Raw genomic sequence first — 26883 nt, 5'->3', positions numbered from 1 at the left:
GGGAGAAGATATCATACCTAAATACCTAAATTATTATGTCAGCATGTTGAAAATGACTCAGTTTACCTGTAGCTGCATTGACACGTTTACCTGGGAGTAGACTTCACTCCTGCACGTGATCTAAATTAAAATGCTATCACAGTATTTACGTTCATGCAGAGGCTTAGAGTTACAAAGTACATTTGCGGTACATTAACGTGAGTTTCATCATAACTTTACTCCATGAATACCAAAGTAATTATTGTCTGGCGCACTTTGGAGAATGAAGTCATCTGAAAAAAGGATGCTAGAGAGCTCATTGTCTTTTTTGTGTGACTCCACTATGTTTAGAAACTACTTAATTTGCAGCGCTTAATGTTACAAAACAAATTATAAGCTCATGATATGAATCACTGTTGTTGTTTTAAAACTCCAACAGACTCATGTGGACCAGAAACAGTTTAAAATCTTGCTCATACCTCTTAACAATTTAACATTTTGTAAGACACCACAGTGTATGAGTACTTAAGTACATTACATTTTCAGTACTTTTACCCAAGTTACATTTCAGATTTTACATTGTGGTTCTTGTATATTTATATCTTCCCATCACTGGCTGTAAGTGTCTTGTTTGTAGTTAATATATTAACAATGAAAAACATGCATTGAACCAGTTAAAGGTATACATTTCATATTTATCAAGTCGAACCAAGTTGTAAGCAGCTGTTGGCTGAATTTAGAAACAAGGTACGCAGTTTTAAAGTAGTAGAACGATTTTAAAAGATATGTCTAGAACAGTAAGTTGCATCATTGGGGTTCAGTGCACCTTTAGTATTGAGTCAAAATCAATTATTTTGTCTGTTTCTGATGTTGCAGCAATAATAGATACAGCTCCTAGACAACAAGTCACACCTTTCTCTTACTTTTTCCTGTATCCATTCATGTTCATCTTGTATACCTGGTAGGGGTGTGCATCTCTCCAATACAAGATGATCCGATACGTATTTAGATACATGGGGTACGATCCGATTCAGGAAAAATACATTTTAAAATGGAACGATTACGATACGATTCAATTCGATTCGATGGGATATGATACAATCTGATACAGTTCTTTGTTTAAAGTAGACATTATAAATGAACATAAGTCAATCCTAAAAATCTGGCATTGCTTACCTTCAAATAGATATATTTTATAAAAGACCAGGGAACAAGTATTTTTGTTATTTTTGTTACTTTTGACACGTATCAGTCTCACATGTAAACTTGTAAACATGTTTAGGTCACCAGAGCTCTGCAGGTGAGAAAATTGTGCAGGCCGGAGTGCAGCACCTTTTTATGTGATTTGATTTATTTGTGTGTTTATTCATATAACAAGAGGAAGCTGTAGGTAGGTATGAGGTAAAAGAAGAAACTCTTGAAGTGGATGTTATAATTTTCTTTTAAACCAGCAAAAATTCTTCCGTTCAGAAGAAAATGCTGCGTAATCTGACTTCCTTTGAACTCAGCGTGTTTCTCAGAAAGAAAAACCAGCACATTTATTTCCTCCATCGATAGCCACAAGAACTTCCTGCCTGAAATGTTGAAGTGTTTATACTTTATCAAATCCAGTCCGTTTTAAATTATTCTTATGGTAAAATTAACAGATGATTTTTAAAAACTTTATTCAAACAATAATAATAAATAGTAGTTCAGGCACAAAACAAGCAATACAGGGCTGGTGATAATATATTCATAATATAAGTATTATATTATTATAAAGTATAAAAACTGGTTAAATGACAAACTCAAAAAAGACTGAAAGGAGTTTTAAAAAAGGTAAATAATTATATGCATAAAAACTCCTAAAGATAATTTATTTAAAGGCAATTTATTTGACCTTGGATGTTTAATCAAACATATGTTTATATCAAACATAATATTTTAGGGATTTGTTGCTATTTACATTGTTTGTATGAACAAGAGACTTTACTTTTCTTTTCTTCTTTTAAGTTTCTTCATTTCTTTTTTTCGAATAACCAATTAAATTCCAGTGGATGATCATCCTCTTCATACTATTATAAGATCCCCCTTCAGATGTGCTTTTAGTGTAAGTGGTGGGGGGCCAAAATCCAAAATGTGTCCACACAGTCATTTGAAAGTTTATCTGAAGCTTATATGAGGCTTCAGCAGTCTGATTTAGTCATATCATGTGGATATCTGCCACATTTAAAGTCTTTTTAGAGTAAAGTTCCTTTGTTGTGTTTCCCTGTTGAACTGTGGTGGAAGTATAGAAACAAAAAGAGGGATTTTGGCTCTAAAAAGACTGTAACGTTGGAAGATATCTACTTGATTTGACTCATTTGGACGTCTGAAGCTTCATATTAGCTTCAGATAAACTTTTAAATATATGAGGAGGACTGTGGAGTTTGTCCCCCATCATCATTACCTTGTAAGTGCATTATGAAGGGATCTTCTAATGATCAGTATTATGACAAGAAACATCTGTTTCAATGTTAATTTGGGGCTCCTGACTTGAAAAATTGTGAACTTATCCTTTAAACTTAATTAAAAAAAACGAGGAAAGAAGGTTGTGAATAAACATGTTTCTTAATAAACTAAGAAAATTAATAAACATATCTGCCATTTTTTTTGTACTCTTATTGTCATAGTTACAATATAACAGTATGAGGATATGGTGAAAGCAGTGAGTCACACTGAAAACATGATAATCAGAGGATGGATAGATGTCTGAGGAGTTACCAACATCCACATATTCAGCTGATGATCTAATCCGCTGTTGTTCATCGTAATCATGACGTCACCCCGCAGAGGAGGGAGGCTGGATTTAGGGGTGGGGTTACTCCTCCAAGATGCTTTGCACCAATCAGCGGCCTGTTATGCAAATGCAGGTATATCGTGAGTGTGCGGAGCTGCAGCCCGGTGTAGAGTAGACACAGTGCGGACAGACAGAGAGAGATTCCTGCTTGAGTGTTTTCTCCGTTTATGAAATACTCTGGATGGCTGATTATAAGCGCGCAGAAAACACCTCTCAGTCCGCAGATACTCAGATGTGCGCCTCTTTGGTGCGATAAAGCGGATATTTTCTTCATCTTTTTTTTTTCTTTAATTTTTTTTTAAAATATTTGGAGTCACAGCGAAGAGAAGCCACTGCTGACATTGCTGCAAGATGAAATACAAAGTAAGTGAGACGAGAACAGATTGGACTTTTAACTCGGCTGTTTGTAATGCTGAGGGAAATATTAGGACAACACAGCTGCTTTTGTCAGAATAGTGGGTGAGATTTCTAAACTTTTACCCTCCTTTTGGTTAGTTATTTAAATAAAAGCATCCGGGTTGGCTTTAAATAATCGATCTGGTTTTAAAACATGTATCCAAGGTGGTTGTGATGAGACTGAGATAAGGATGCTGTCACTTTTCTGATGAGATGTGTGTGGTTTGATGTGTGATTTTTGAGGCTGCAGATAGTTTAATGGCAATGTGACACCTGTGTCTGTGCTTTCATTACAACTCAAGGGGCATAAGTAGAGTGAAAATGCAACCCACTCTCATACCATACTGCACCTTCCCCGCATTTTAAAACTGTAAAAACAGAAACATTTATTTTACTCATTTCATCCAGTGCCCCTCCTGCTGATTAAGACTGAGAGTGAAATGAGTAAGTAGTAGGCATAAAAGACAAAACATGGGCACTGGCTCTGTCACCTATGTTCTCTTCAATTGCCTCTCTATTGTTTGGCTATTGATTTATTTAGCACTGAGAGCTTTGGGTGATTAGTTTTAGTCATATTCTTATAGCAAGATGTGTTGTTTTAATGTGTTTTCTTTTGCAGTAAACTGAATATAGCAATTTAAAAATTTCACTTTTTGCTTTAGGAAAGTGTGACAGCCATTTTTCACTATTTTCTGACATTTTATAGATGTTTTAATGGCTCTAGCTGAGATAGGAGTTGGGCAGTATAGATAAAATCTCTTAGGTCTTCAAAAAACAATTATTTTCATCAGTTATTAATCGTCTTGTCCATAAGATGTCAGAAAGTAGTGAAAAATGCACACTAACAGGCCAAGGTTGCGTCTTCAGATGTCCCCTATTTTATCTGGTCAACAGTCCAAAACCAAAATTTTGGTTCAGTTTACTGTCATTCATCATGACAAAGAAAAGCATCAAATATTTGAACTTGAGTAGCTGGAACCAGATAAATATGATTTTCTGTTAATATTACTTACTTATACTTGAAGCTCCATTGAAAAGCTGTTTATGGCTAAAATAACCAGACAGGCATGTTATTGTTCTTTTGGGTTATCCATTCAAATAAATGCTTGACAGTACACGCTCACACTGATTCAATAGTCCTCTTTATAGCATCTTGTATCACATTGCCCTCTAACTAACACTTTCACTTAAAAATGAATCATATGGTGATTAAATCTGCTTGGTGTCCTGTTCATTGGGGCCTTTGGAAACTCTCAGACTGTGTTTTGACTCCAAATGCCAATCAGAGTCTTTGTCTTGTCTTTCACTGTCAGTCATTGAGCTTTATTTTGTGATGGCAGCCTGTTGAGATGTTACAGCTCGGTGTCAGCATCATACGGAGACCCAGGGGAGCTTTGGATTGATTTATGATGTGATTTGAACTGTGATTTTCAGGACTTTACATGGACACAGACAGTGGGAAGTTGATCCATCACATCTCCGGACTCCAGCCTTGTGAATGATTTGAGCTTTTAACAAACATGGAGAATTTAACAAGACAGCATCATCTCCCTGCTTTATTTCATTCACCATTAACTACATGTGCTTGTGTCTCACCATATTAGGGAAGCAAAAACTGTGCTCCCTCATGCAAAGCTGTGCAAAATATTTGGATGATTCAGGGGTTTTGAGGGCAGCGGCTCCAGCTTTTTCACTGGCTGTTTTCTGAAGTGTGAAGTAGCTGCTTGCCAGGAGTTTGGCTCAGACTCTGGACTTGACACAGTTCAAGTGCAATTTGGGTTTTGTTTCCCTCCCTGTCCCTCAGCGTCTACTGGGCCTGGTCTTACTGTTCAGGAGGGTTTGGTTGCGATGGGTGGGCGTGCACTCTGTGTATGTGCGTCATGGTCCTAACTGACTCATTGTCCTGTTAAGTACACAAACAGTTCATGGAGCAGAGAGAGCAGGAACAGTCTGGAGGGTCATGTTTATGGTTTGGGCATGGAGTCAGTGATTATAGTGAAGGAACACTTGTTACTATGTTTCCTTGGTCACTGTATTCATCCTAAACATGGAGATTGATCAGTGGCTATTGATGAACCTGATCAACACCAGCGTTTCCAGGCTCTTATCTGTCTGTTAGGGATGATATCAGCACAGTACGCAACCTCTCTCACGTACGACTGCGTCTCTACTTCTTTTGTTTGTTTCTTTACTCCCTATCGCAGTGCTCTTTGCTTATGATAAACATATCTGCATTATGTAACACTGCTACAGGAAAGGAGGGTGGCAGGAAGAGAGAAGGAAGGTGGGAAATCAGGCAGCCATGGAAGCCTCGTCCCCATTGCTACATGTGTCAGCGTAGCATCTGTGTTCATCGAGTTTCCCGCACATCAGCAGTCTGTTTTAAATTTGTGAAATAGTTGCAAAGTTGACTGTGTCGCCCCTCTCGGATCTCGGCATTTGCTTTTGATCTCAGCTGCAATGAATTATTTACAGCTATATTAAGTACTCCCTTCCTCGCACAGTGGTTATATTTCAACAGAAGCTTAACGAGGTCACGCCGGAGGTTGGCGCCCGCTCACATGCCCTGAGGTGAGGTGACGCGGTCTGGACGCAAACACTGCCCTCCTCGCTGACATCAGAGATGGTTTCCAACAGGTGTTCAGGTGTGAAGGGAAGGCTTGTCTTCCATAGGTCACCTAATGCGTATAATCCCTCTGATGGGGCCGCACACAAGATGGATCTCTTACAGCGTCAGTGGGGCCCCGTGATTTCTGAGGAGAAAGAGCCTGACAGACAAAGAAAAGAAAGAGATGATACCTGAGGCAGTTTAAAGGGTTCAGACACAACTTTTCTGGTGCAGAATAAGGAAAAATGCTTCTTACGCACACTCGCTCAGAGACTTCCACAACCTTTCAACTCATTCTTTCATAGCTGATGTAACTGTTGCAGAAATAGCTTCACAACCACAGTGAAGAGTGATTAGGTGAACCCATATTCTGGCCAATATGTGTGTGTGTGTGCGTGTTTTCCTCAGTGTTTCTTTTTTATGGGTTCAGGTTCCAGGCACTGGTCCAAAAAGCGAGGGAGCTGGAGGAGAGCGAAGCAGACATTGTTCTGAGTGGAAGGGAGGGAGGGAAGGAGGAGGAGGATCCCTGATGCTGAAAGGGCCTGCAGAAAATGAAAGGGAGAGGAAGTTGTGGGGGGAACAAGAGGGCAAACAGAGTTGGATGTATATGGGGGGGGAGGGGAGCCGGGAGGTCGAGGAGTGCCCCGTGAGAATGAGAGCATTCCAGGCATGTGCATGGGAAGGTTGTTCAGAAGATGCACATGATTGTTTCAAGGTGCCCCTTTACGTCGTTAATGAGTCTGGCAGTGGAGTTCACCAGGATACCAGCGTCTTTTCTTTGCAGTGTCTGTGTGCACATTTATTTGTGTGGGGGTGGCATTGTGTGGAAAGAGCACTTTTTATTCTCTTGAAAGAAGAACAGAGTTTATTCAGGGAAATCCCGCTTGTTATGATCTCCCTTTTGTGAAACCACATTTAAGCGCTGAAATGGCTTTTTTTCCCCTTTCTTGTAATTTTATTAGATTGAACTATTCAACAGCCTGTTTAAAATCTATTTCTTACTATCATGCTGTGACCTTTTTGAAGTTTTTACCATTTTCAGTGCAGAATTTCCTGTCTCTTTACCCCAAGTTTGCTCCTGTGCAAGATTATCAGTGAGTGTGAAGAGCTTCTCCCCCAGTGACAATGAATAGAGGTCCTTCCACCACCCCCCCTGCTGCACCCTCGCACCATGAGCCAGCCATTAACATTTGAAAACGGTCAGAGGGGAGACAGACTACATTGTGTGCTCATTTCTTAACCCCCCCCCCCTAAAAAAAGCAGAGAGAGAGAGAGACCGAGAGAGGGAGAGAGACAGACAGACAGAGACTGCCCAACATCAGCAACAATGCATATAATCATTTCCATGTTTGACCTTTTGGCGGAAATAATTCTTGCCTCCCCTTCCCTCCCCTGAAGAATGCCAACTATTTTGCAGGGTCATCTCTCAAAGACATATCGGGCCTCTGTCAGCTCTGTTCAGCCCTGTGGAGACTCTGTCCTCACGGCAGATAAGAGGAGGCATGACAGCTGGGAACACCGGGGAAGAAAAGTATTTAATACCACAGTACGCAACCTGCACTTAGCTGTTTGTGCTTTTTGAGGATGGTCAGTGATTAGGTTTGGGCGTGCTGCAGGTTTCGTGCACTCCATAAACCAACAGATAGATCAGTAACTTCTGCACAGGTGCATCAGATGGCCGATCAGGTGATGTAGTCTTGTAAGTCAGAGGTGAAACCATGAGTCATTTAACTGATTAGATGATTGACAGAAAGTTAGTCAGAAACTCTTTTGATAACAGACTATAAAAATCATCTTGTCATCCTCCGGTTTTAGTTTCTCAAATGTTAGCTTTTGCTGCTTTTCATTGTCAAATACAGTATTTGATAGTAAAATTAATATTTTTTTGACTCCACATGAGTACTTTAGCTGCTTTCTGACACTTTATAGACAAAATGATCCATCTGCACCTCTTCAACTCAAAAGTGACTAAACAGATTTGATTCCAAGTCAATGCGCTATAATCCTGATTTACAACCCTGACTGAGGAAAGAAACTTCTGTCACATTCTTCAAATCTGTTATTTATACATCTTTATCCATTTCCTGAAGTTATTTTAAGATGGAGAATGATAAAGTATTTGTTTTTGATCTAACCACTTTCTTGCTTCTGCTGTAGTGTAATACCATTTGTGGAGGTGAAAACATGGCGGTAGAAACATTGTTGTGGTGTACAAAAAGCTAATGTGGGTGGAGAATTTGAATTTCGTCTGATGTTTGAATGTTTGTGCTGACAAGGAAGTCCTTCTGAGAAAATGAAACAAATATCTAACTGTTAGATATAATCTTACTGTCACGAGACTGTTTCTGCCATTAAACCCCAGAAATAAGTAATAATATGTAGATTATTTGTATAACTTGATCATTTAAGCCATTTTAAAGGAAACATTTAATATATTATCTGGTTCCTGCTTAAAAATGTGACAATTTGCTGCTTTTTCTGTTTTATATCATTGTAAGTTTTTTGGGTTTTTGACTCCTTGTCAGACAAAATAAGACATTTTGGACTCTTGATGGTTACTTTTTACATTCATTAACATTTTATAGACCAAACAATGAATCCATTGATGGCAAGTACTGGCTTCTCAAAATGAGGAGTTGAAGCTTTTTCTGTGTCTTAACTTTGTGTTTTCGACTGACAAAAACGATTAATCGAGAAAATGACTAATTAGAGCTAAAATAATCAAAATGCAATGTACATCATCAGTAGCTATTTTCAGCAGTGCTAAAGTGTTAAAAAATGTGATATTCCCGTCCACTAAACAAAAGCTTCTCCCTTTATCTCATAGATATTTTAAAGGGGGAAGATGGCACGCTCAATTGTTGTCTTTTTGTGTCTGTGAGATCTTTGCTTTGCGTGAAATCGGGGGGACATTGGAGTGAATCTCCATCTCATTGGCTATTCCTATATGTAAAACCATGCAATGTGGCCCTGCAGAGATACCATGAAACATATTTTACGTCTTGGCTAATACCCCCTGGAGGGCTTAGTCTCTGTCTCCGGGGGCTACCGAGACACACTCATGTGCCCTCATTTGGCATCAACACCGAGCTGGAAATAATCCACCTCTCTCCCCTGCCAAAACTGAGTGCTGCTTGGCTGGAGCTCCATGAATACCATCCATACTGTTGTTTTTTGTTCCTTCATGTTGTTGCTGATGCATCAGCGACTCCTGTAGGTGCTGTAAATTAGTCCTTTCAGGTCAGAGGTCATTGCTTTGCTTTGCTCACAGATATTTCAGCAGCGTGGATCCTTGCTATCAGTTTGAAGGACAGTTTCTCTTCCTGCAGCTTAACACCATTCAGGCAGTCCTGGAATGACTTGGCAGAATATGAGAAGCAACGTTGCACAATATGCTCCCCTAGCAGCCCTTCCAGTTCACAGAATTTGATACACTTTTTAGAGAATATCTCCAGTGTGGTTTTCACGTCTAATTATAGGTTGTACTTGGTGTTCAGGAGCACAGCGAGGGAGTCCAAGATGTGAAATGATAAGACTAGGTTGGTCGTAGCCTGGATCTTTCTGGGTTTCTCGGGAAGTGCTGCAGGCTAAGGAGTGGGACAGAAACTAAGGAGAGGAGGGTGTCATGTCAAGTTACCTGGTAGTTTATGTGACAGTAAAAAATAAAAATGACCGTGATGAATGGATAGACTAAGGAGGAGCTGAACAAGAACAGTCATTTTAACCAAGAAGTTACAAAATCCATTTCCTGTGACTGTAACCAGCTGGCCTGTGGTACAGTGTTGCAGTCGTGTCCTGCCCACGTTGTATTTCACCAGAGTTTTTTTTTTTATAACTGTAATTAGCTGTGGTTGATGTGTTATTGGCTTTAGAGTAATTCACCAAAAGCAAAGTCCACATTCAAAGTGATGGGAATATTCCGCCTGTTGTATCCATGCAGACTTTGACAGGAATAAAAGCAGCCCTGAGGTTATTATTTGTGGTGTTTTGATACACTGCCAATATGATACTGAATTTCAGTAACCCATAGCCTACTTTAAGAAGCCAAACTTCTCAACTGTTAAACATGCATTAACTGGTATGTTCTGGCTGCTTATGAAATGGGTAAAACACAACATAACACAGACACTATCACCTTCATCGTTGATGAGTGCAAACTATTCACAATACAGAGCAGCATTAGCATTACTTTGAGAGAGAGTTACTTGTTCTAATTCATAATGAAAATATAATGTATGCTTTATATTCACTCTCCTTTTAGCTGCGTTTTGCTCTCTACTGACTACCGAGGAAAATGTAAACAACGTTAGCGAGAACAGTGAGAACAGTGAGTAAGTTTAGTCGTGAATGGAAAACCAAAACAATGAGCTGTTAAAATACAAGGCATATTATTTAAATGGTGGGTTTGCCTTTTTGTATCAAGTTAAACTTTGGTAAACTTTGACACATGAATACTAAGCTCTAACATTAGAGGGCAAGGAGAACTGCAGAGTGATGGAGGAAGCTATCGTAACTGGTTAGCACTCTCCATTTTACTTAGCGCTTGTTTTCGAAGTGTGACCTGCTTTACAAAAGGAAAACAATTTGCAGATGGTTATGAAACTGGAGTTAATGTTGCAAATGTTTATAGACAAAACTGTCTAAACTTATTCTTCAGTTAGTACTTTTCCCTCTTCAGTAACTCTTTTAAATGATTAAATCATGTACATTACAAGAAAAAAATATGCCAGGGAGGAGTAAACACGGATAGCATAGAAAGAAAACCAGAGAGTTATTGTGGCTTATAGTGTGGCTTTAGTATGTTGGTGGTTAGCTCCCCAACTACATCAGTTTGCTTTGATATAAAAATATGTAAATGCCATATTTTAATGTTATCCAAACATAAGCAGCTGGAGAAAAACTGTGATAAGTTTTTAGGTTTGATACTCATCTCTAAAGAAGATCTATACGTTCTGTTTTTTAAATTTTATTTTAAGGGGAATTCCACAATTATGAGACAGTTTTAGTCATGCACATTTAACATATATGTCAGCTCTGAAGTGGAGATGTGTTAGGGCATCGGTGGTTTGTGACAGCTTGCAGTGTGGTTAGACACAACATCACATCACTCATCATATCCTGTTGAAGCGAGTTGCCACGCTCTTGCTGGAGATGTTCAGGGTGTGGAGATTTCCTTGCAGCGCTGCAGCTCGTGAATCACAAATGAGGCGGGGAAGTTGGTGGGTGTCGTATTTACACTGCAAATACAATAGTCTTTTATGCAGTGCTTGGCTGAATGAATAGACCCATGTCTACGTGCACCAGTTTGGTGGAGTATGATTTGCTGCATCTTGTGGTTAAAGGAAAACAGAAATAACAATTACCAAACACCAAACTAAACAAAATGGAGCCAGCAAATTTATGCTGTGATTTCTGCTTGCCAGAGACGAAAACTATGATGTAACCAATCAATGGCAGATGATCACAAGGCTAGAATAAGTTATTGATTGATTATAGCTGGTTACAATTCTCATCTCGCAACTGTAACAGTATTGTAAGTATGGATTTACAACTGCTTACGTAAGATATCAATCAGTCAGTGTGTAGCTGTAATGAATGTGTTGGGTTGTGTTTGCCTGTGTGCTGAGGATTAAAATGAAAAGTTGTGACATGCTGCCTTTTCCAAGTATTTTTCAGAAATGGAGGAGGTGAAGTTTCACCGAGCCTGCTGTGTAATTATGTTAATACACAGCCACTGGCAGGGCTTATAAAGAGGCTGTAATCAGTGGGTCAGCCTTCCTGAAAACTGTCCAAATGAAGAAATTACCATGTACCCTGAGCTCTGAACCGCTTCCCGTGAGCCCTTCCTACCCAGAGCCCTTCACACGGCCCATTTATTTGAACTGGCTCTCACCCGCAGCAGGCCGCACTCAGAGGAACGGCTCGTAAAAGTCATCAGGTCCTCATTATCGTCATTACTATAATTATTTTCTATATTTAACCATGTGAAATGAGGCCAAATGAGTGTGCTGGTTCACCCATTCTCCGAACCACCCCGGGACACGTGTTGCAGTGGTACGGCCCTAATTTTCACACCGGCCCTGCTGCCGAGGTACTGCACGATGTTTCTCACAGTCGGAGCGTACCACTTTTTTGGGAGCAGGTTTTGTTTGTTTGGGTTGAAAACATCCTCGTCTCTTTGAAAGCAGGCCGCTCCCGTTGCTGTGGGGACGTGGATTTCTGCTGTGATGTGGTTGTGTTTTTGGCCGCAGTGGCAGGGGAACTTCAGTATTTGTGAGCTTGTTTAGCCAAAGCCACCTTCATTATTATTAGATGGATGTATACCCCAGAGAGGCCAAGCCAAAACCACCCAGAGAGCTCTTACTGAAAGCAAAGGTGGGGCCCTTTCTGCAAGCGGTGAAGTTACGTAAGACCTGTTTTTATTTTTGGAATGGTCAGCACAGGCTCTCCTCACAAATGAGAGGACGTTTGTACTATTTGTGTTTTCAGGCGAGACGCTGGTGGAAAAAGCCTGTTGATGTGTGAGTCATCAACGTGTCCCAGAGAAGAGAGGCGTTCAGAGTGGACGGGCCCAACAGCTGGGTCTTCAGGCTGTATATCGGGCTCCAGGTGTGAATCTGGACAGCTCAGCTTTGCAGGATTTCTTGCTTTCTCACAACAAAAACATACATGGTCATGAAAGCCTCTCTGAAGCCAGGCGTTGCAGAGGGCGGTATAAGACTGGGGACACCCCTTTCGAAAAAAATACATGCATTTGAAAGTTTTATAACTCTGATTTGACTTCTTCTGAATCTATTTTAAGTAAATAGGCCAGTTTCATCTGTAATATTCCACCAACATACTGATCGATCACAGTGACCAGAGATGTCCCGAGCCAGACCAAACAAGCTGTATCAGGGATGATCCAGACATGTTTTAAATGGATCAGTACTGGCTAAAATGAACCTGGTCATATACAGATCCTTTCTGACTGTGTTTTTTTTCAGTCTGCTAAGTGTTGCAGCGCTGCTCTACTTAACAACAGTCCACAATGCAGCACCTATCTTTCACAGTTTCTCTTTTTAGTCATTGCTTGTCATTGCTGTCGCCGTTTAATCAAGATAATCAAATTAGACGACTCTGTTGTTGGTTTTGTGTGGTCGTTGCAAGCTGACGCTTGTACTCAGCTGAAGATCATTTGTGAGAAAGAAACTCCACTTTGAGAAGAGAGTTTCTTGTTCAAGTGAGAAGTTGTTGCTGATTTCATCGCATCACTTACTGGAGTCCAACAAAATGAATAAAGAGATAAAAAAATGCATAATACATTATCGGAATCAACTTTCCGATGAAGTTGCATTTTAACGATGACACTCTTCAGGGGGATTTTTATGTGTGTCTGTGGCACCAATTTTTTGGTCTGCTCACAGGAACAAACAAAAAACTCCGACCTGAAGATAGGCACAGGCTCATATAAGGTTAAGAGTCAAATATAGCAAGAAGAGGAAATGGAGAGCCTCTAAAGTAATCTGTAAGATCTTGTTTTAACTGTCTATCCAACCCTATACCTTACTGTGGAACTGCATTATCTCATTTAAGATTTGAGGCCACGACCAGAAAGGTGTTATATTTACGTGAGAACGCATGTTGCCTCACTGACTTATAACCGATAGCTTCCTGTAAGCTCGTGCTCATCTGTGGGTGCAGCAGAAGGGGCCCTCCCCCCGAGCTGCCTGCCTACCCACTGACAAATGGCAAACACATGTGTTTATAGGAGGATCAATGGCAAGTGATGGAGTCACTGTGTTGTGACTAACCAGTGTTTATGCCAGAGATCTGACGCCCGCTTTAATAGTCAGTTTCACCTGCTCCGATTACAATGGTGCAGCGGACTGAAGCAAACAAAAACAGGAGCTGAATCTTCCCTCTCTGCATCACTTCAAAAGGATCTGCATGTTTCTTGTCAACCATTACAGCTAACAACCTGTTTGTTCAATATGATTACAGGTGATGTTTGTGTTTCACATGGTCCTTCAGATAAGCAGTTGAGGTATGGTTTTCAAAAAAATTACTATCAAGATTTTAATATGAGTCATAATGTTTGTACTCTACTCTCCCCCATCTACTCCTTTTTGATAGAGGTGCCGTAAAACGTCCCATTTATATCTTCTGTATGTTTACCTACCCACAAGATCAGCCCCAATAAAAGTAAACCACAGCGAGAATGAGGGTTTAGTGTGTGAAAATGTGTCAAACAATTCCAATTTGAGATCCTTGTGGTCTTAAGACTCACCACAACAGCTGATACTGTATGTGCATGTGTGTTAGTGCAGTTTTTCCCCCCACAAACTCAGACTTTGGACTGTGTAAGTCCAGATTCAAAGTAGTTTATTGACTGCTAGTGGTGGTCACAGTGGTTAAAATGCAGTTTGACCTCCTTGTCAGTGTGTTAGTAATCATAATTTATGATACAACAACAATATAATGGCTGTAGCATTTAGCTACCTCATGTTTTGATATCACCTTTGCTGCCTCATTGTTGGAGTTACCGCAGATCCCACTGCTGTGTCCATAAAAATATAAATAATAATCACAAAAAACAATTTAAATGCACCACAAAATGCATATTTTATGAAGGTGATAAGATACATATATAAGAATAAGTTTGACTGGCATTATGCATAAAGAAATGTGCATTCCCTTTGTTTGCATCGCAGTGTTTGTGGTCAGTTAGACCTCATAAAGATTCCTTTGTGAACAAACTATTGAAAAAAAACTCCAGTAACAGAATTCCAAACGGACTAATTTGGGATTTGGATTACATAAAAAGTACATTCAATGACAGATGTAGAGCATATGAATATCCATTGTGTGCAGATTCAAGCATCATTGTCAAATCTTCTTTTATAACCAATTCTTGTAAAATTAAAATGTGATTCAGCGATGTAAAGGCTGTTGTTTTGAGCTGTTAAAGAGAGCTTAGCAAGAGTTATTGTATGTCCTAAGTGCTAAAATTAGTTGGGGTCTGCATGTTTGTTTGTTAAAGTGTGAATATGTTTGTATGAATGTGTTGCTGAGCTGTTGACACATGAAAGCAGTGTGGTTTAGTCAATTCAGTTTCAATTTCACAGTTTCTTCCATCGCAGGTCTCTTCAAATAAAGGTGCTATTTGTTACCTTTTTCATTTGTGTTTGAGAATGCACTTGTTTGTACTTGTTAATTGTGTGTCCCTGTAGTTGGTGAAACTGGTGTTCGTGATCTGACTGCTAGTTAGATGAGGGGTGTGATCAGGGGAGACAAAGAAGACGACAAAGAAGGTGGTTGTTCTTGTGTCAGTGAGTTGATTTTCCCTCTGAGCATCAAATACAAGGCTGATATCACTGCACACAGGAAGCTGCCTTGAACTTGACCCTCATTTCTCAGCACAAATGTATTCAAATTATAATGGTGCAGCGCTACTTATCACAGCAATCAGCATTTTGTTTCCTCATGGATGACTGCCAGCCTTGATCAAATTATTGGAATGAGCTAACATGCAGGTCTGTGTCCTCTGTGGTCACAATCAAACTTGTTGCGGTCCTGTAGGCCAGCTCATTGATAGCAGGGGGATGATTGTGGGTGTGTAATTGTGCAGCGTGTGTTGCTGGCTAATGGCACTGACAGTGTTCTTAGACAATAGCCAGGGAGGCCAGGCCCACAGTGAGAGATAACGATGTCACAACCAGAGAGTTTCACATGGGAACTGCCTGATTCAGGCCCGGTAGGAAAGAGGAAGGCGAAAGACTGTTCAAGAAAGCCCCAATCCAGTTGTGGCCTCAAAGTGGGCTTCCTGATTCCCACACTGAGCCGCAGTAGGGTGAGGCATTAATAGCATGGAAGTGAAACTGACAGGCATTACTTTTCCTTTTAAGAAGCCTAAGACACCTAAACGGCTGACGTATTTACATGTTTCTAATAATCACCACACTGTCTTTTTGATACAAATATGCATGTAGTGTGTAGTTATATTAGGAATCCTGTTTTATCTGATTTATATCCAGCTCACTCTGTTGCGAAATGAAAAGCAGATTTTGGCTTAAATCCTGCAGCCTCAATTATCTTCATTATAAGATATTTTTTAGCCACTTTATTGCTGAAGCAAAGCCAATAACTGAACATACAAGAGGTGTGTTTTGTGCTTTCTGTCTTTACAAGACTCATCTGATTGGATGGTGATATTGCAGAAATGTGGGAATAGAGTTTTGTGGCATGAAACAGAGACAAGCTGGTAAATCTGAGGAGAAAACACACCTTTCCCTCAGTATCTTATGTTAAGGTGCCCTTGAGCAACGTGCTTAATCCCTAATTGCTTATATCTGGCTTACTGTACATAGTTGAAAGTACAGGACTGTTTGTGTGCTGGGAAGCTCCCGGGAGAAGATATTTGTTATGTGGGAGTATAAACCCGCTGAAAAGGAGTATTAATGCTCAGTTAATTCCTTCCTTGGCTGAATAAAGGCTTTAGGAATAAGATTGATGCATTTACTGAGGCAATTAGTAGTAAATGCCTCTCTCACACACAAAAGCGGCACACTCCAGGGCTTCTCCTATCTCCAAAATCTGCGGTTTGGAGTCATTATCCCTCAACCCTCACTGGCCCTTTAGGTAACTGTGCCCTGGAGCAGGGCACAAGCTGAGAAAATCCCATCAAGTTCAGATTGGTTTGAAAGACATCTGGTGTGGAGCTGAGGGCTAATGTGATCCTGCATGGTAATTTAATGTGCAGACAGAAGTTCACCAGCATGTCATTCACCAAAGCATTTTCAACTGCTATAGGGGCACCGTTAATGGTGGTAAACACAAGTGTCTTAAAGAAATAGTTGGACATTTTTGGAAGTAAGCTTATTTGTTTGCTTGCAGGTGTGTAGATTCGAGTTGTGCAGAGTGTTAAATAATAATGAATTGTATGTCTAGAATAGTGTCAGATGAGTAGATGGGTACCACTCTCATGTCTGTATGGTCTATATGAAGCTGATTAGCTTAGCTTAGTATAAAGAAATGGGGAAACAGTTAGCCTGGGTCTGTATGAATCCACCTCCAAAGCTCATTTATTAACACTATATCTAATTTCTTTAAAAATTTAAAAATCTGGGTTATGTGGAGCCAGGCAAGGTGTTCTCACCCTGTTTCCGCCGGCGTCTGGCTGTAACTTTAAGCGAGAAAGTGAAAAATGTATCTGATGAATGTCTGATCTTTCTTTCTGCAGAACCTGATGGCCAAAGCATTGTACGACAACATGCCGGAGTCCCCGGAGGAGCTGGCCTTCCGGAAAGGGGACATCCTGACCGTCATTGAGCAGAACACGGGTGGCCTGGAGGGCTGGTGGCTCTGCTCTCTGCATGGCCGCCAAGGCATCGCCCCGGGCAACCGACTGAAGCTGTTGATTGGGCCGATGTTCGAGGCCCAATCACCAACCGCCGCCGCTGCCGGTGCCCAGTCTCCTCCTCAGAGCTCGGCGTATCAGCAGAAGGCAGGTTCAGGGGCACAGGGGATCTACCAGGTGCCACCGTCCCTCCAGAGTTCACAACAGAACCAGCAGAGCATCTACCAGGTTCCTCCAGGAAAAGACATCTACCAAGTCCCGCCGAGGAGCGCTCTAGCTGCTGATAACACGCCGAGCAAGGTGAGACAAAGAAAGCAAGAAATGAGGGTCTAGCTTACATTTGCATTGAGCTGCAACTAATTACATTTTATTATCAGCTAATCTGTCAATTAAATTTTTGAAAAGCCGATTAATCCCAGAATTGGAAATCATGCACAATGGAGAGGCAGCAGCCTGCAGGGTTTTATTCTAACAAGACCCCACCAGCTGAAATCACCCGCTGAGGTGACTGGCTGTAATGAAAACCTGCAGCCTTTTGGCTCTGTGGCACATGATACCCCATCACTGGTCTAGTCAAAAATAAAAAAGGCTATTTTAGTTTCCCAGAGCCCAAGTTAACCGCTTCAAATTGCTTGTTTTGTTCAAGCAACAGTCCAAAATTCCCAGAATATTAAATTTACAATGATGTAAAAACAGAAAATCTCCATGTAATTAGATATTCTAACATTTACTTTGACTGAGTTTAAAAACCAATGGTCTATTAAAGTATTATCCTACAAATACAGTAGTATAAATGAGGTTTGAGGCACAGAGGAGCCGAAAATAAAGGAAAACAGAGGGTTTAAAGAGGGAGAAAAGATTGGTCTGTTCCCCTGCCCTCTGGAGACTGTTCTTTGGGATGAAAGCAGATTTAAAACATAACATCAACTCTGATGGGCGTGGCCAGCGCTGGCGAGTGTCAGAATTAGATATGATAGGATTTGGCATTTATGCATTTACACTGTGACCTGTTATCCTGCCGGTCTGCCACGACTCTCGTCAGTGTGACTGCACACACAGAACCCAGAGAGGCCGGAGAGATTGTGGGTCTGCGATGTGAAATGTGGACAGGGTGTGCCGGGCCTGGCGCTCACCACAGAGCAGGGTAGTGTTTTTGTGCTGGGTTCCCATTTGGCTTTGGTTGTATATTGGCACATTGTGTGTAGCAGAGCCAGTCTAAGCCACAGAAGGGCAGTGAATATGGGAAAAACTTGTGGAAAAGCAAACAGCACAAAGCAGTTTTTTGGGATTTTGGTGGAGACCAGCTGCATTGAAAATAGGTTTTTCTGTATTTAAATGCTATGCAAAGGATCACAAACATATTTGGTCATTTGTCAGTATAGCTATATATACAATCCTCAACAAAGTGTGTCCATTATGTATATGTGTTGTTTTATTGGCTGGATGGTATATCATTTAAAGTATATATCTCAGGCTTTTTAGTAAATATAGCCCATTATAGCACAAAGTGATGACCAGTTTCCCAATGAGCCGGTTATGAAACACATGCAGAGGAATTATTGTGACAAAGTGTAGTGTTATGTCTAATTTATTAACAACACAGGGGAATAAAAGCACAGATGCTTTAGCCAACGCATTCTTCACTGTGCAGACTCTGTGATTGTCACAGTCTAACATCTCAAACAGGCAGGAGATGGGTGCAAACATTTTGAACAAATCAAACAGTGGCATAGAAGAAGACACACAATGCAAAGGAAGGGGTGATGTTGTGGCAATGATTTAGACATTTAAAACAGAAGCTGTATTTCATGTCTAAAGAGATAAAAATGTAAATTAAATCAAATTTCAATAAATCAAATTTTAAAATAGACAAAACAAATATAAAAAGTAATCAAAAACTGTCAACAAATTGATCCATAAATGTTCAAGGAAAATACACAACCTCTCGTATTCTTGGGTTAGCTAACATTAGATAATATTAGCATCGCAAATCAGGGTTACAAGCACATAACTTCAAGCCTGACAAGATTCTCACGTGATCTTGTTGATGTTGTGATATCACGAATCTAGCTGCCTTGAAAGGTCATTTTAACTCACCAGTTAAACAAAAGTGAGCTCGTTCACTACAAACAGACATCTATAGCAGAATATGCTCAAACATGAAGGGAAAATTCCCTGTTTATTCAACCGCTTAACTAGTTCTAGCACCTCAGACCAGATCATCCCTCCAGGAGACTGATAGTAATTATATGCTCAATGAGCTTCTGATATCCTAGGGGTATTTTTTTAAACAAATCAGCGTCAGCCATCATTGAAATGAGCTTGAAATGAGATAAGGTGTGCATTTTAGAAGGTATTTACGAGGCAGCGGGCACCGGGATTCACCGCACGGGAACGTTTGTGATAAAGTCAGTCAGAGCCACGGGGGCTGAGAAGAGAGAGACCTGTTAATGAACCTGCACACACACACGCATGTTGTCCTATGTCCCTTTTGGGGACATCGCATAGACTTACATTCATTTCCCGAAGATTTACTCTAACCCTAACATTAACCACTGACTCAAAAATCAGCGTTTTACCAACTGCAGATATGGTTTTTGTCCCCAGTTGGACAAGCCATCCACAGTTAACTGGTTTTGATTCCAAAATTTGGCCCCCAAAATCCTGAAAGTAGGTTATGACAGACCTCACACACGTAGCAGCCTTGTCAACCAACACCTCTCTTTTCCACTTACAGGCTGCAAGGCTTAACTGAAGACTGGTATTAAAAAGGCTTTGGTGATAACATGGAAAATTAAATGTGCCTCTAATGAAAGTGTGTTTTGTGCTGTAATCATGTTATTGGAGAGATTAAATTAAGTCGTGGGACGTTTAACTTTCCCCCCGATCTGTGGTTATCAAAGTGGGTGCAATTTTCAGCGGTTGTTCCTGTCTATTAAATAGAAAGATTTTGACTCTGTGTGGGTGTGTGCGTGTGTAATGTACACATTCATTTCTATGAGTGGGTCTACATGTGAGTTTCTAGAAATCCAGACAAGGCTCTGTTGTTTTCCAGTGACGTCTGACTGTTGGACAGAAGCACCATCAGTCCCTGTGGACGCAGTCAGTCCCGTTAAAGCCAAACAGCAATAACTGCGGTGACACAGGAAAAGACAAACTCAGCAAGTATTGTTGGTACATACTGCTGCCAAATGGGAGGTTATTTTAGGCATTCAGGGTTCAAGAAGGGTTGCAACAGACTTATTTTCTCATTTTCTTATTTTCTGATTATTTTCTCAATTATTCAATTTATTATTTGGTCTGTAAAACATTCAAAATAGTGAAAAAATTCACATTGCAGTCCAGAGTCTTTCGTGACCTCTTCACATTGATATTTGTGTTTGACCAATAGTACAAAAGACACAAATATTCAGTTTATTATAATGTAAGCAACAATAAAACCACCACATTTAAGAAGCTGCATCCCTAAAATATTTGAACACTATCAAAATAGATGCAAACAACAAATCAATTAATCAAGCTTTAGTCCTGCTTTTTTTTTCTGCACAGACATTGTTGCGTGACCATCAATTGGAGCACTTCCACAGCTTGGATGGATATAAATCTCCTTAGCTTGACTCTTCAGTGCAAAAGATGAAAAAGTGCTTTTGAAAATATCTGGTTGTTTGATTAAAACCTCAAAGAGAAAAGCTTGAGTATATCCCAAATGGCATTTCAGGAAGAAACATCTAAACAGAGTTTTAATATGAGAGAGCTGAAGCTGAGGATTATGATTTATAGAAACCTGATAAAAACATTCAGCATTGAAAGTCAGTTCATGACGGTGCTGAACAGCATGAGCTTTAGTACAGCAAACAGGTTCACTCTGTTAGCTGTGAAATAACAGCTCTCTCTACTCTAACTACTCTTTAAATCTAAATTTCAAAAACACAATATATACTCATATCTACAGTATTCTGTCTTTTAACACTTACAGATAATCTCAATAATTTCAGTCACGATTTCCCAAAGTTAAAATAAGAAAACTTATGGTCTTAACATAGACCTTTGCACTGTTAAATTATCCAGGAGACGACTGAGTTATTTATGTTGAGGAATATTTAGGATATCATTAAAACAAACAAACAAGTCACTCCTCCCGGGTTGTAACTCTATAAGCACTCTTTACTGCATCATAGCATTTGAGGTGATTATTTTTGTTGTCGTGAAATCCAAACCCTGACCTTTGCTCTTCAAAACACCAAACTCAGTCTTGTTTACTACTGCCTGTCTTTGCGGAGCAGTATTGATTACAGGCTCAAAGTGTTGACTCACAGTATGTGCGGCGTAACGTGCCAAGAGCCGATGGAGCTGAAGGAAAACAACTATTTTCTTGTTGTCAAGTGCATTTGAGCATACACACACACGCATACTCGCTTCCCAAATGATTATGGAGACTGATGCAGGCTTCCTTCACTGATAATCCACTCTCATATTACTCTAAAGCCTTCCTCCCCTCCCAGAGAAAGGGTCCTGTATGTCCTTCACTATGTATGTGTGTGTATGCACGTGCACGGTCACACATTCATGCACTCTTGTCTGCGCGTATCCTCCAAAATGCGTCCTCAGGTTCGCATGCCAGCCCCACAGTGCAAATCCAGATTGGCGACTGGATATTTTCTCTTCATGTGGTGTGGGGCTTTGGTATATAAAGGCATACTGAGGTTTGGCGCTCTATGCCTCTCTTGCTGTTTGGTTTGATGCTGTGGCCTTGTCCTTGGGTAACCCTCCTGGGAGGGTGAGCTAAAGAGCTCCACAGCTGCCCTCCCTTCAAGGCCTCCTAGTTGGGACAGTGTGGGACAGATCTCAGTCACACAAAGAGTCTTCTCACGTGGAGGCCCTATACCGCTTTTTTTATATTTCTGGTCTTAAAAGCCCATTTCTTATCACCATAGGCTGAGCCGCTCTTGATTTCCTCTTTCTTCCCAGGCTCTGAAAGGTGTGTCTGTTTCACTCCTCTGTGCTTCCATTTCCTCTGTGCTTCCCCGCTCTGACTCAGGCGCTGAGGTCACACTGTTCAAAGATGGGTTCAGAGTTCAAAGCTTCTTATCTACTCCTACCAGACGGCCTTTTCATTCCTCACTTCCTGGCTCATGAGCTCTGCTCCTTGTATGGGCATTTCCTCCATTCACTGTGTCTATAGATCCAATCTGTCCATTAGTGCCATAAAGAAGTACAATTAATTAATAGATTTCCACACAACTCAAGGAAGTCTGATAACTGTTTATGGCCTACATGGGTGTGTCATCTACCTTGATAAACTTCTGTTTGAAAGCAACCAGGTTATATGTAATGAATGGCTTGTTTGTTTGCCTCGGCCATATTTTCACTACCTAATCATCCACACAACGATCTGAGCCACAGATAAGTGAGTTATTTCTTCCTGGAGCAAGCCAACTCTGTCAGACGCCCGTCTGCCCACCATTGTCACAGTTGTGATGAATCGCTGGCCCATGAGATCTGACCGAGGGGGCAAGGTCATAAATCAGTTGCACCAGAGGTAATCTGCTCTGTGGTTTGCTTGCTGAGAAGACCCCCCCCCCCCCCCCCCCCACCCCTTGAAAGTTCAGAGCACAAACTGTGATGAACTTACCAAAGTAGGAGAAAGAAGAAAGGACAGGACATTTTTTAGTAATGTTAGCAGCACATAGCTCTGGGGATCAAATAGACATTCATGGCCCACGAAGTGAATCCTAATTACTTTTTTGATGTCCCAACTTTTCCTCTAGTACCACCATGAGGTTATGTGGTCTTGAGTTAAATCTTTGGTGAACACATTCATGCCCCTCTCAGGATAGGTTAACCCTCCTGTTTTCCTTCTGTTTGACCCGGGAGGACAAAAGGCGTTAACTCAAAAGTTAGGTATAATTTATTTTAATTAGGCCTATTGAACATAATTTCCAGAAATATGTGTAAAAGTTGTGGTAATAAGTTGGAATGAATGCTAAAAGGTCTATTACAGAATTGGATGATAATTTATACCTTATGCTGCAAACATCCAAACCAGGAGGACCAAAGTTGCGCAGTTGATGGGATGACAATAGTAGGATTAACCTAAACCAAACTAAATTAAAGCATCAGCATTAGCATCAGGTCAAAATCTTAATGTGTCCAAATCAAAGCTAATGACATGAACCTCAGCTGTGTTTCATGTTTACCATTTAGCGAACATGCTAACACACTAAACTAAGACTATGAACATTATACCTGCTCCACATCAGCATATTACTATTGTCATTGTGATGATGTTGCCAATTTAGCATTAGCAATATAGCTCAAAGTATCGCTGTGCCTACGTTAAGCCTCACACAGCTGCTGTCATGTCTAAAAACTCATAAGATTTATGCTGAGGGGTCTTTAAAGAGATTTCTCATTCCACATTATCCTCTTTTTGTCTTAGTATTCAGGGGATTGTCTCATGATATTGTTTTCTTAGAGAGTAAACACTGACTCCCAGACATTCTTTAACATTACGTCTTTTTTTTCTTCCGTATAATCATGCGACAGGATTAAGAAGCCGCTTTGATCAGAGAGGATGACAGATGATCCTCATTCGTGCTAAAATCAGTGTGTTCTCTTTTAATGCTCCTCATTAAGCTCGCTGTCTGTTTGGGTTTAGCCACTTGGATGTGTTATGGAGAAGGCTAAAGGCCTCGCAGGATTCAAGACTTAATTACCTGCATTAATTAGTTTGGCACATTAATAGGTTGGTGCAGCTCCAAGTGGTGGAGGGGAATGTTATTGAGCAACACTGCAAGAGACGTCTTTGTGCTGTGATTCAGCAAAGCAAAGAAGGGCAGGTTATTCCAGAGCAGAAAACACCCTACATTTAGGAGAAGCAGTCACATAAAAAGTGACACTCTACACTAACATATGACTGATAGCTTGGTTAGTTTGTAGCAGCTGGTGGTTTAGATTTCATTTCCCCTGCACTCTCGGGTGTCCGAGTCTTTCTGCTGCCCACCCTCAATCATTAAAAGGTGAGCCAACGGCACTGTGCTGACAGAGCTGAAGGAAGAAACAGGCAGAGGTTGACTCTGTCCAGATAGATGGATAAGAGATGGCAGCTCATGAAAGCAGATGAGGAGGTGTGACTAAGGAGATGGATGGATGAAATTCAATACAGGGCAGTTGCCACATTGTCGGCAGTGTCATTATCGCCTTCTTTTATAAGCAGATCTTTTGGTGAAAAGCTTCATTAGGGTTGTTGATTTGTGTCAGCAAACTATTAGAGGGGGGGAAGTGGTTGTGTGTGTGTGTGCTACAGTAACCACAGCAGAGGTGTGAAATGATGATTTCCTGTAAAATCATGCTACACACAGGTGCACATACCTCCTACACAGAATCGAGCTAAAAATCTACCAACACTGGGCTGGGCGGATTATAATCACAATATCATAAGAGATGTTTTCTGATATACAGATAAGTAAAAGAAAACTTGCATGAAGCCTCCAGAAGAGCTTAACAACATCTTGGCATAGATCTCTGAAGGATGAATATCATTCTTCTAAAACATAACCCTCCATTTGGTGTTTTGATGATGGTGGTGGAGAGCAATGGGTCCAAAATCTTACATAAGTGTTTAACTGGGCTGAGATCTGGTGGCTACAAAATCCATAACAGATTATTTTCATAATTTCCATGCTCATCAAACTGTGTATGGAAGCATCTGCATTCTTTATTCCATGTTTCTTTGCTTACTTTTCATCTGTTGATATGGTAAATATTAGCAAAATCATCCATAAAACAGTCAAACTGATGATCAAAGCAAAGACTTTTCACAATCAGGTTCATTTCAGTTATTTTTTATTATTAATAATTTCCATTAAATGTCAAAAAAGTGAAAACAATCCAACTTTATAATCTCCCAAAGCTCAAATTGACATTTTCAAATTGCTTTTTAATCCAACAGCCCAAAACCTAAACTGAATCATTTGGATGTCATGAAGGATGAAGATAACCTGCAAGTACCCAAAATTGAGAAGCTGAAACAAGTGATTTTTAAATTGATTTTTATATAAAAAGCCATAAACAATACAATTATCAAAATAGTTCATTCATTTTCTCTAGGCCAACAAATTAGTAATTAATGAATCATTTCAGCTTGACATTTACACATTACGTGACAAAAACTCACAGTCATAAGTTTGAACTTTGAACAATAAGATAAGATTATATTATTATGATATGATTCCAGTGAACGTCAATATTGATTCAGATTATATACGGTACGACGTGCTGTCCGTGCAGTATTTAAAATCTAAAAGTTTATAACAAGCTCATGAGGTAGTTGTTGACATTATGACGACACCTCTCAAATGACTCTGAAGTAAAGCTGAAAAGTCCTACCTGCCAAAACCTGAGCCTGCCAGGATGCTAAGTAAACACGGTATTATGCTGAAAGATCTGCAAGTCACTCACCGCAATGCGCAGGAGCGTTAACAAGGCCTCTATTTGGCTCCTCAGGGCACAAGTTTAAACCTGATCCCTCTTCATTCACTCAGTTTGTTCTGCCTCCTCCATGAAGGAATCCTAAGAGCCTCTCACCTGAGTGGGAACAAATGTTTGCTCAGTCGCCGCGGCTCTTCATGATGTCATCACCGTGCCTTTCTTTCTATCTCCGCCACGAAAGCGTCAACCTCATTGGACGCTGGTAAATATTTACCCACCAGCAATTATAGCAGCGCCGAGCGGCCTCGCAGCAACAGCCTGCTGGGTAAACAGAGGACGGAGATGGGAAATAAATGAGCAGTGTGCATCTGGCGGCGGCTGAGAGGAGCCACTGATGAGCAAAGTGCCGTTCAAAGCGATGACATGTACCTGTGGAAAAGGTTACTGAGGTCTTTGAGAGACACCTCGCTGCCATCTGCATGTGGCAGCCGAGTCCAGACATCCCGCTTATCGTCAGCACACAGGCTCGACCCGCGGGGACAGCAGCCGGTCTAAAGTGACCTTTTACCAAGCATCACTTTGTTGTTACTTTGTGAACAGCTAGCTGCCTGTCTGCTGTGTCTGGTTACATGCTTTGAGAGCTTTTAACAGCCCGGAGTGTACGAGCGACAGTGCGTGAGAAGAGCCAAAAGCAGTGAGGCTATTTATTCCTCCGCTGGTTTATTTCAGAGCAGAGTTGACACGTTTAAAGCCTACAGTGTATGTTTCAGCTCTGACCCCACAGGCCCTGCTGGGATGATGCATGCACGGACAGGAATGCCAACAATGAACACCTTAAATCACCAAGGGCTTGTTTCAGATTGGACTTATGAGAACCATATGGACTACTGTTAGTCAGACTCCAGCTCAGATGAATGGCATTCCTTCCCATACTAGGCGACGTACTCTCATTTTCCGTTCCCCTCGCTCTCCCCTCTTCCACCTCTCTTACCTTTTTTATTTTTTTCATAAATCTCTATTACAAACCAGCCAACCCTCCCTCTTTCCCATTCTGCTCCTTCCTCAGAAACATTAATCCTATTCTGAGTTGGCTGAGTTTACCGCTCCTACTGCTCACGCTTCGATAAACGTCTGCAGTATGAGAGATGGTATTAGGATATTAACTCGGCTATACAGCGACTCAAAAGTGGATGCTGGGACTAAAGTCTTATACCTCCCTTGAGACGCTTCCCTCTGCCAGGAAGCCATGCGTATGGTTCCTATTTTCGAGCCCTGTTAATGAACCCTGTTCGTTCCAGTGTGGCGATAGTGGTG

General features: G+C 40.8%; 1 protein-coding gene across 1 annotated transcript in view; it reads left to right on the top strand.

The window, feature by feature from the left end:
- The first annotated feature begins 2932 nt into the window (after positions 1 to 2932).
- Positions 2933 to 26883, top strand: part of nedd9 (neural precursor cell expressed, developmentally down-regulated 9) — a 31327-nt gene continuing 7376 nt past the window's right edge. Inside the window, exons 1-2 of the mRNA XM_062436217.1 lie at positions 2933 to 3160; positions 17023 to 17439. Coding sequence (XP_062292201.1) covers positions 3149 to 3160; positions 17023 to 17439 — 429 coding nt within the window. The 5' untranslated portion in view covers positions 2933 to 3148. The remainder of the gene's footprint in view (positions 3161 to 17022; positions 17440 to 26883) is intronic.

This window comes from Scomber scombrus, chromosome 16 (assembly GCF_963691925.1).
Source record: "Scomber scombrus chromosome 16, fScoSco1.1, whole genome shotgun sequence".
In the NCBI taxonomy this organism is placed as follows: domain Eukaryota; kingdom Metazoa; phylum Chordata; class Actinopteri; order Scombriformes; family Scombridae; genus Scomber; species Scomber scombrus.
The sequence above is the reverse complement of the archived record's forward strand: the minus strand, read 5'-3'. Positions and strand labels throughout refer to the sequence as shown.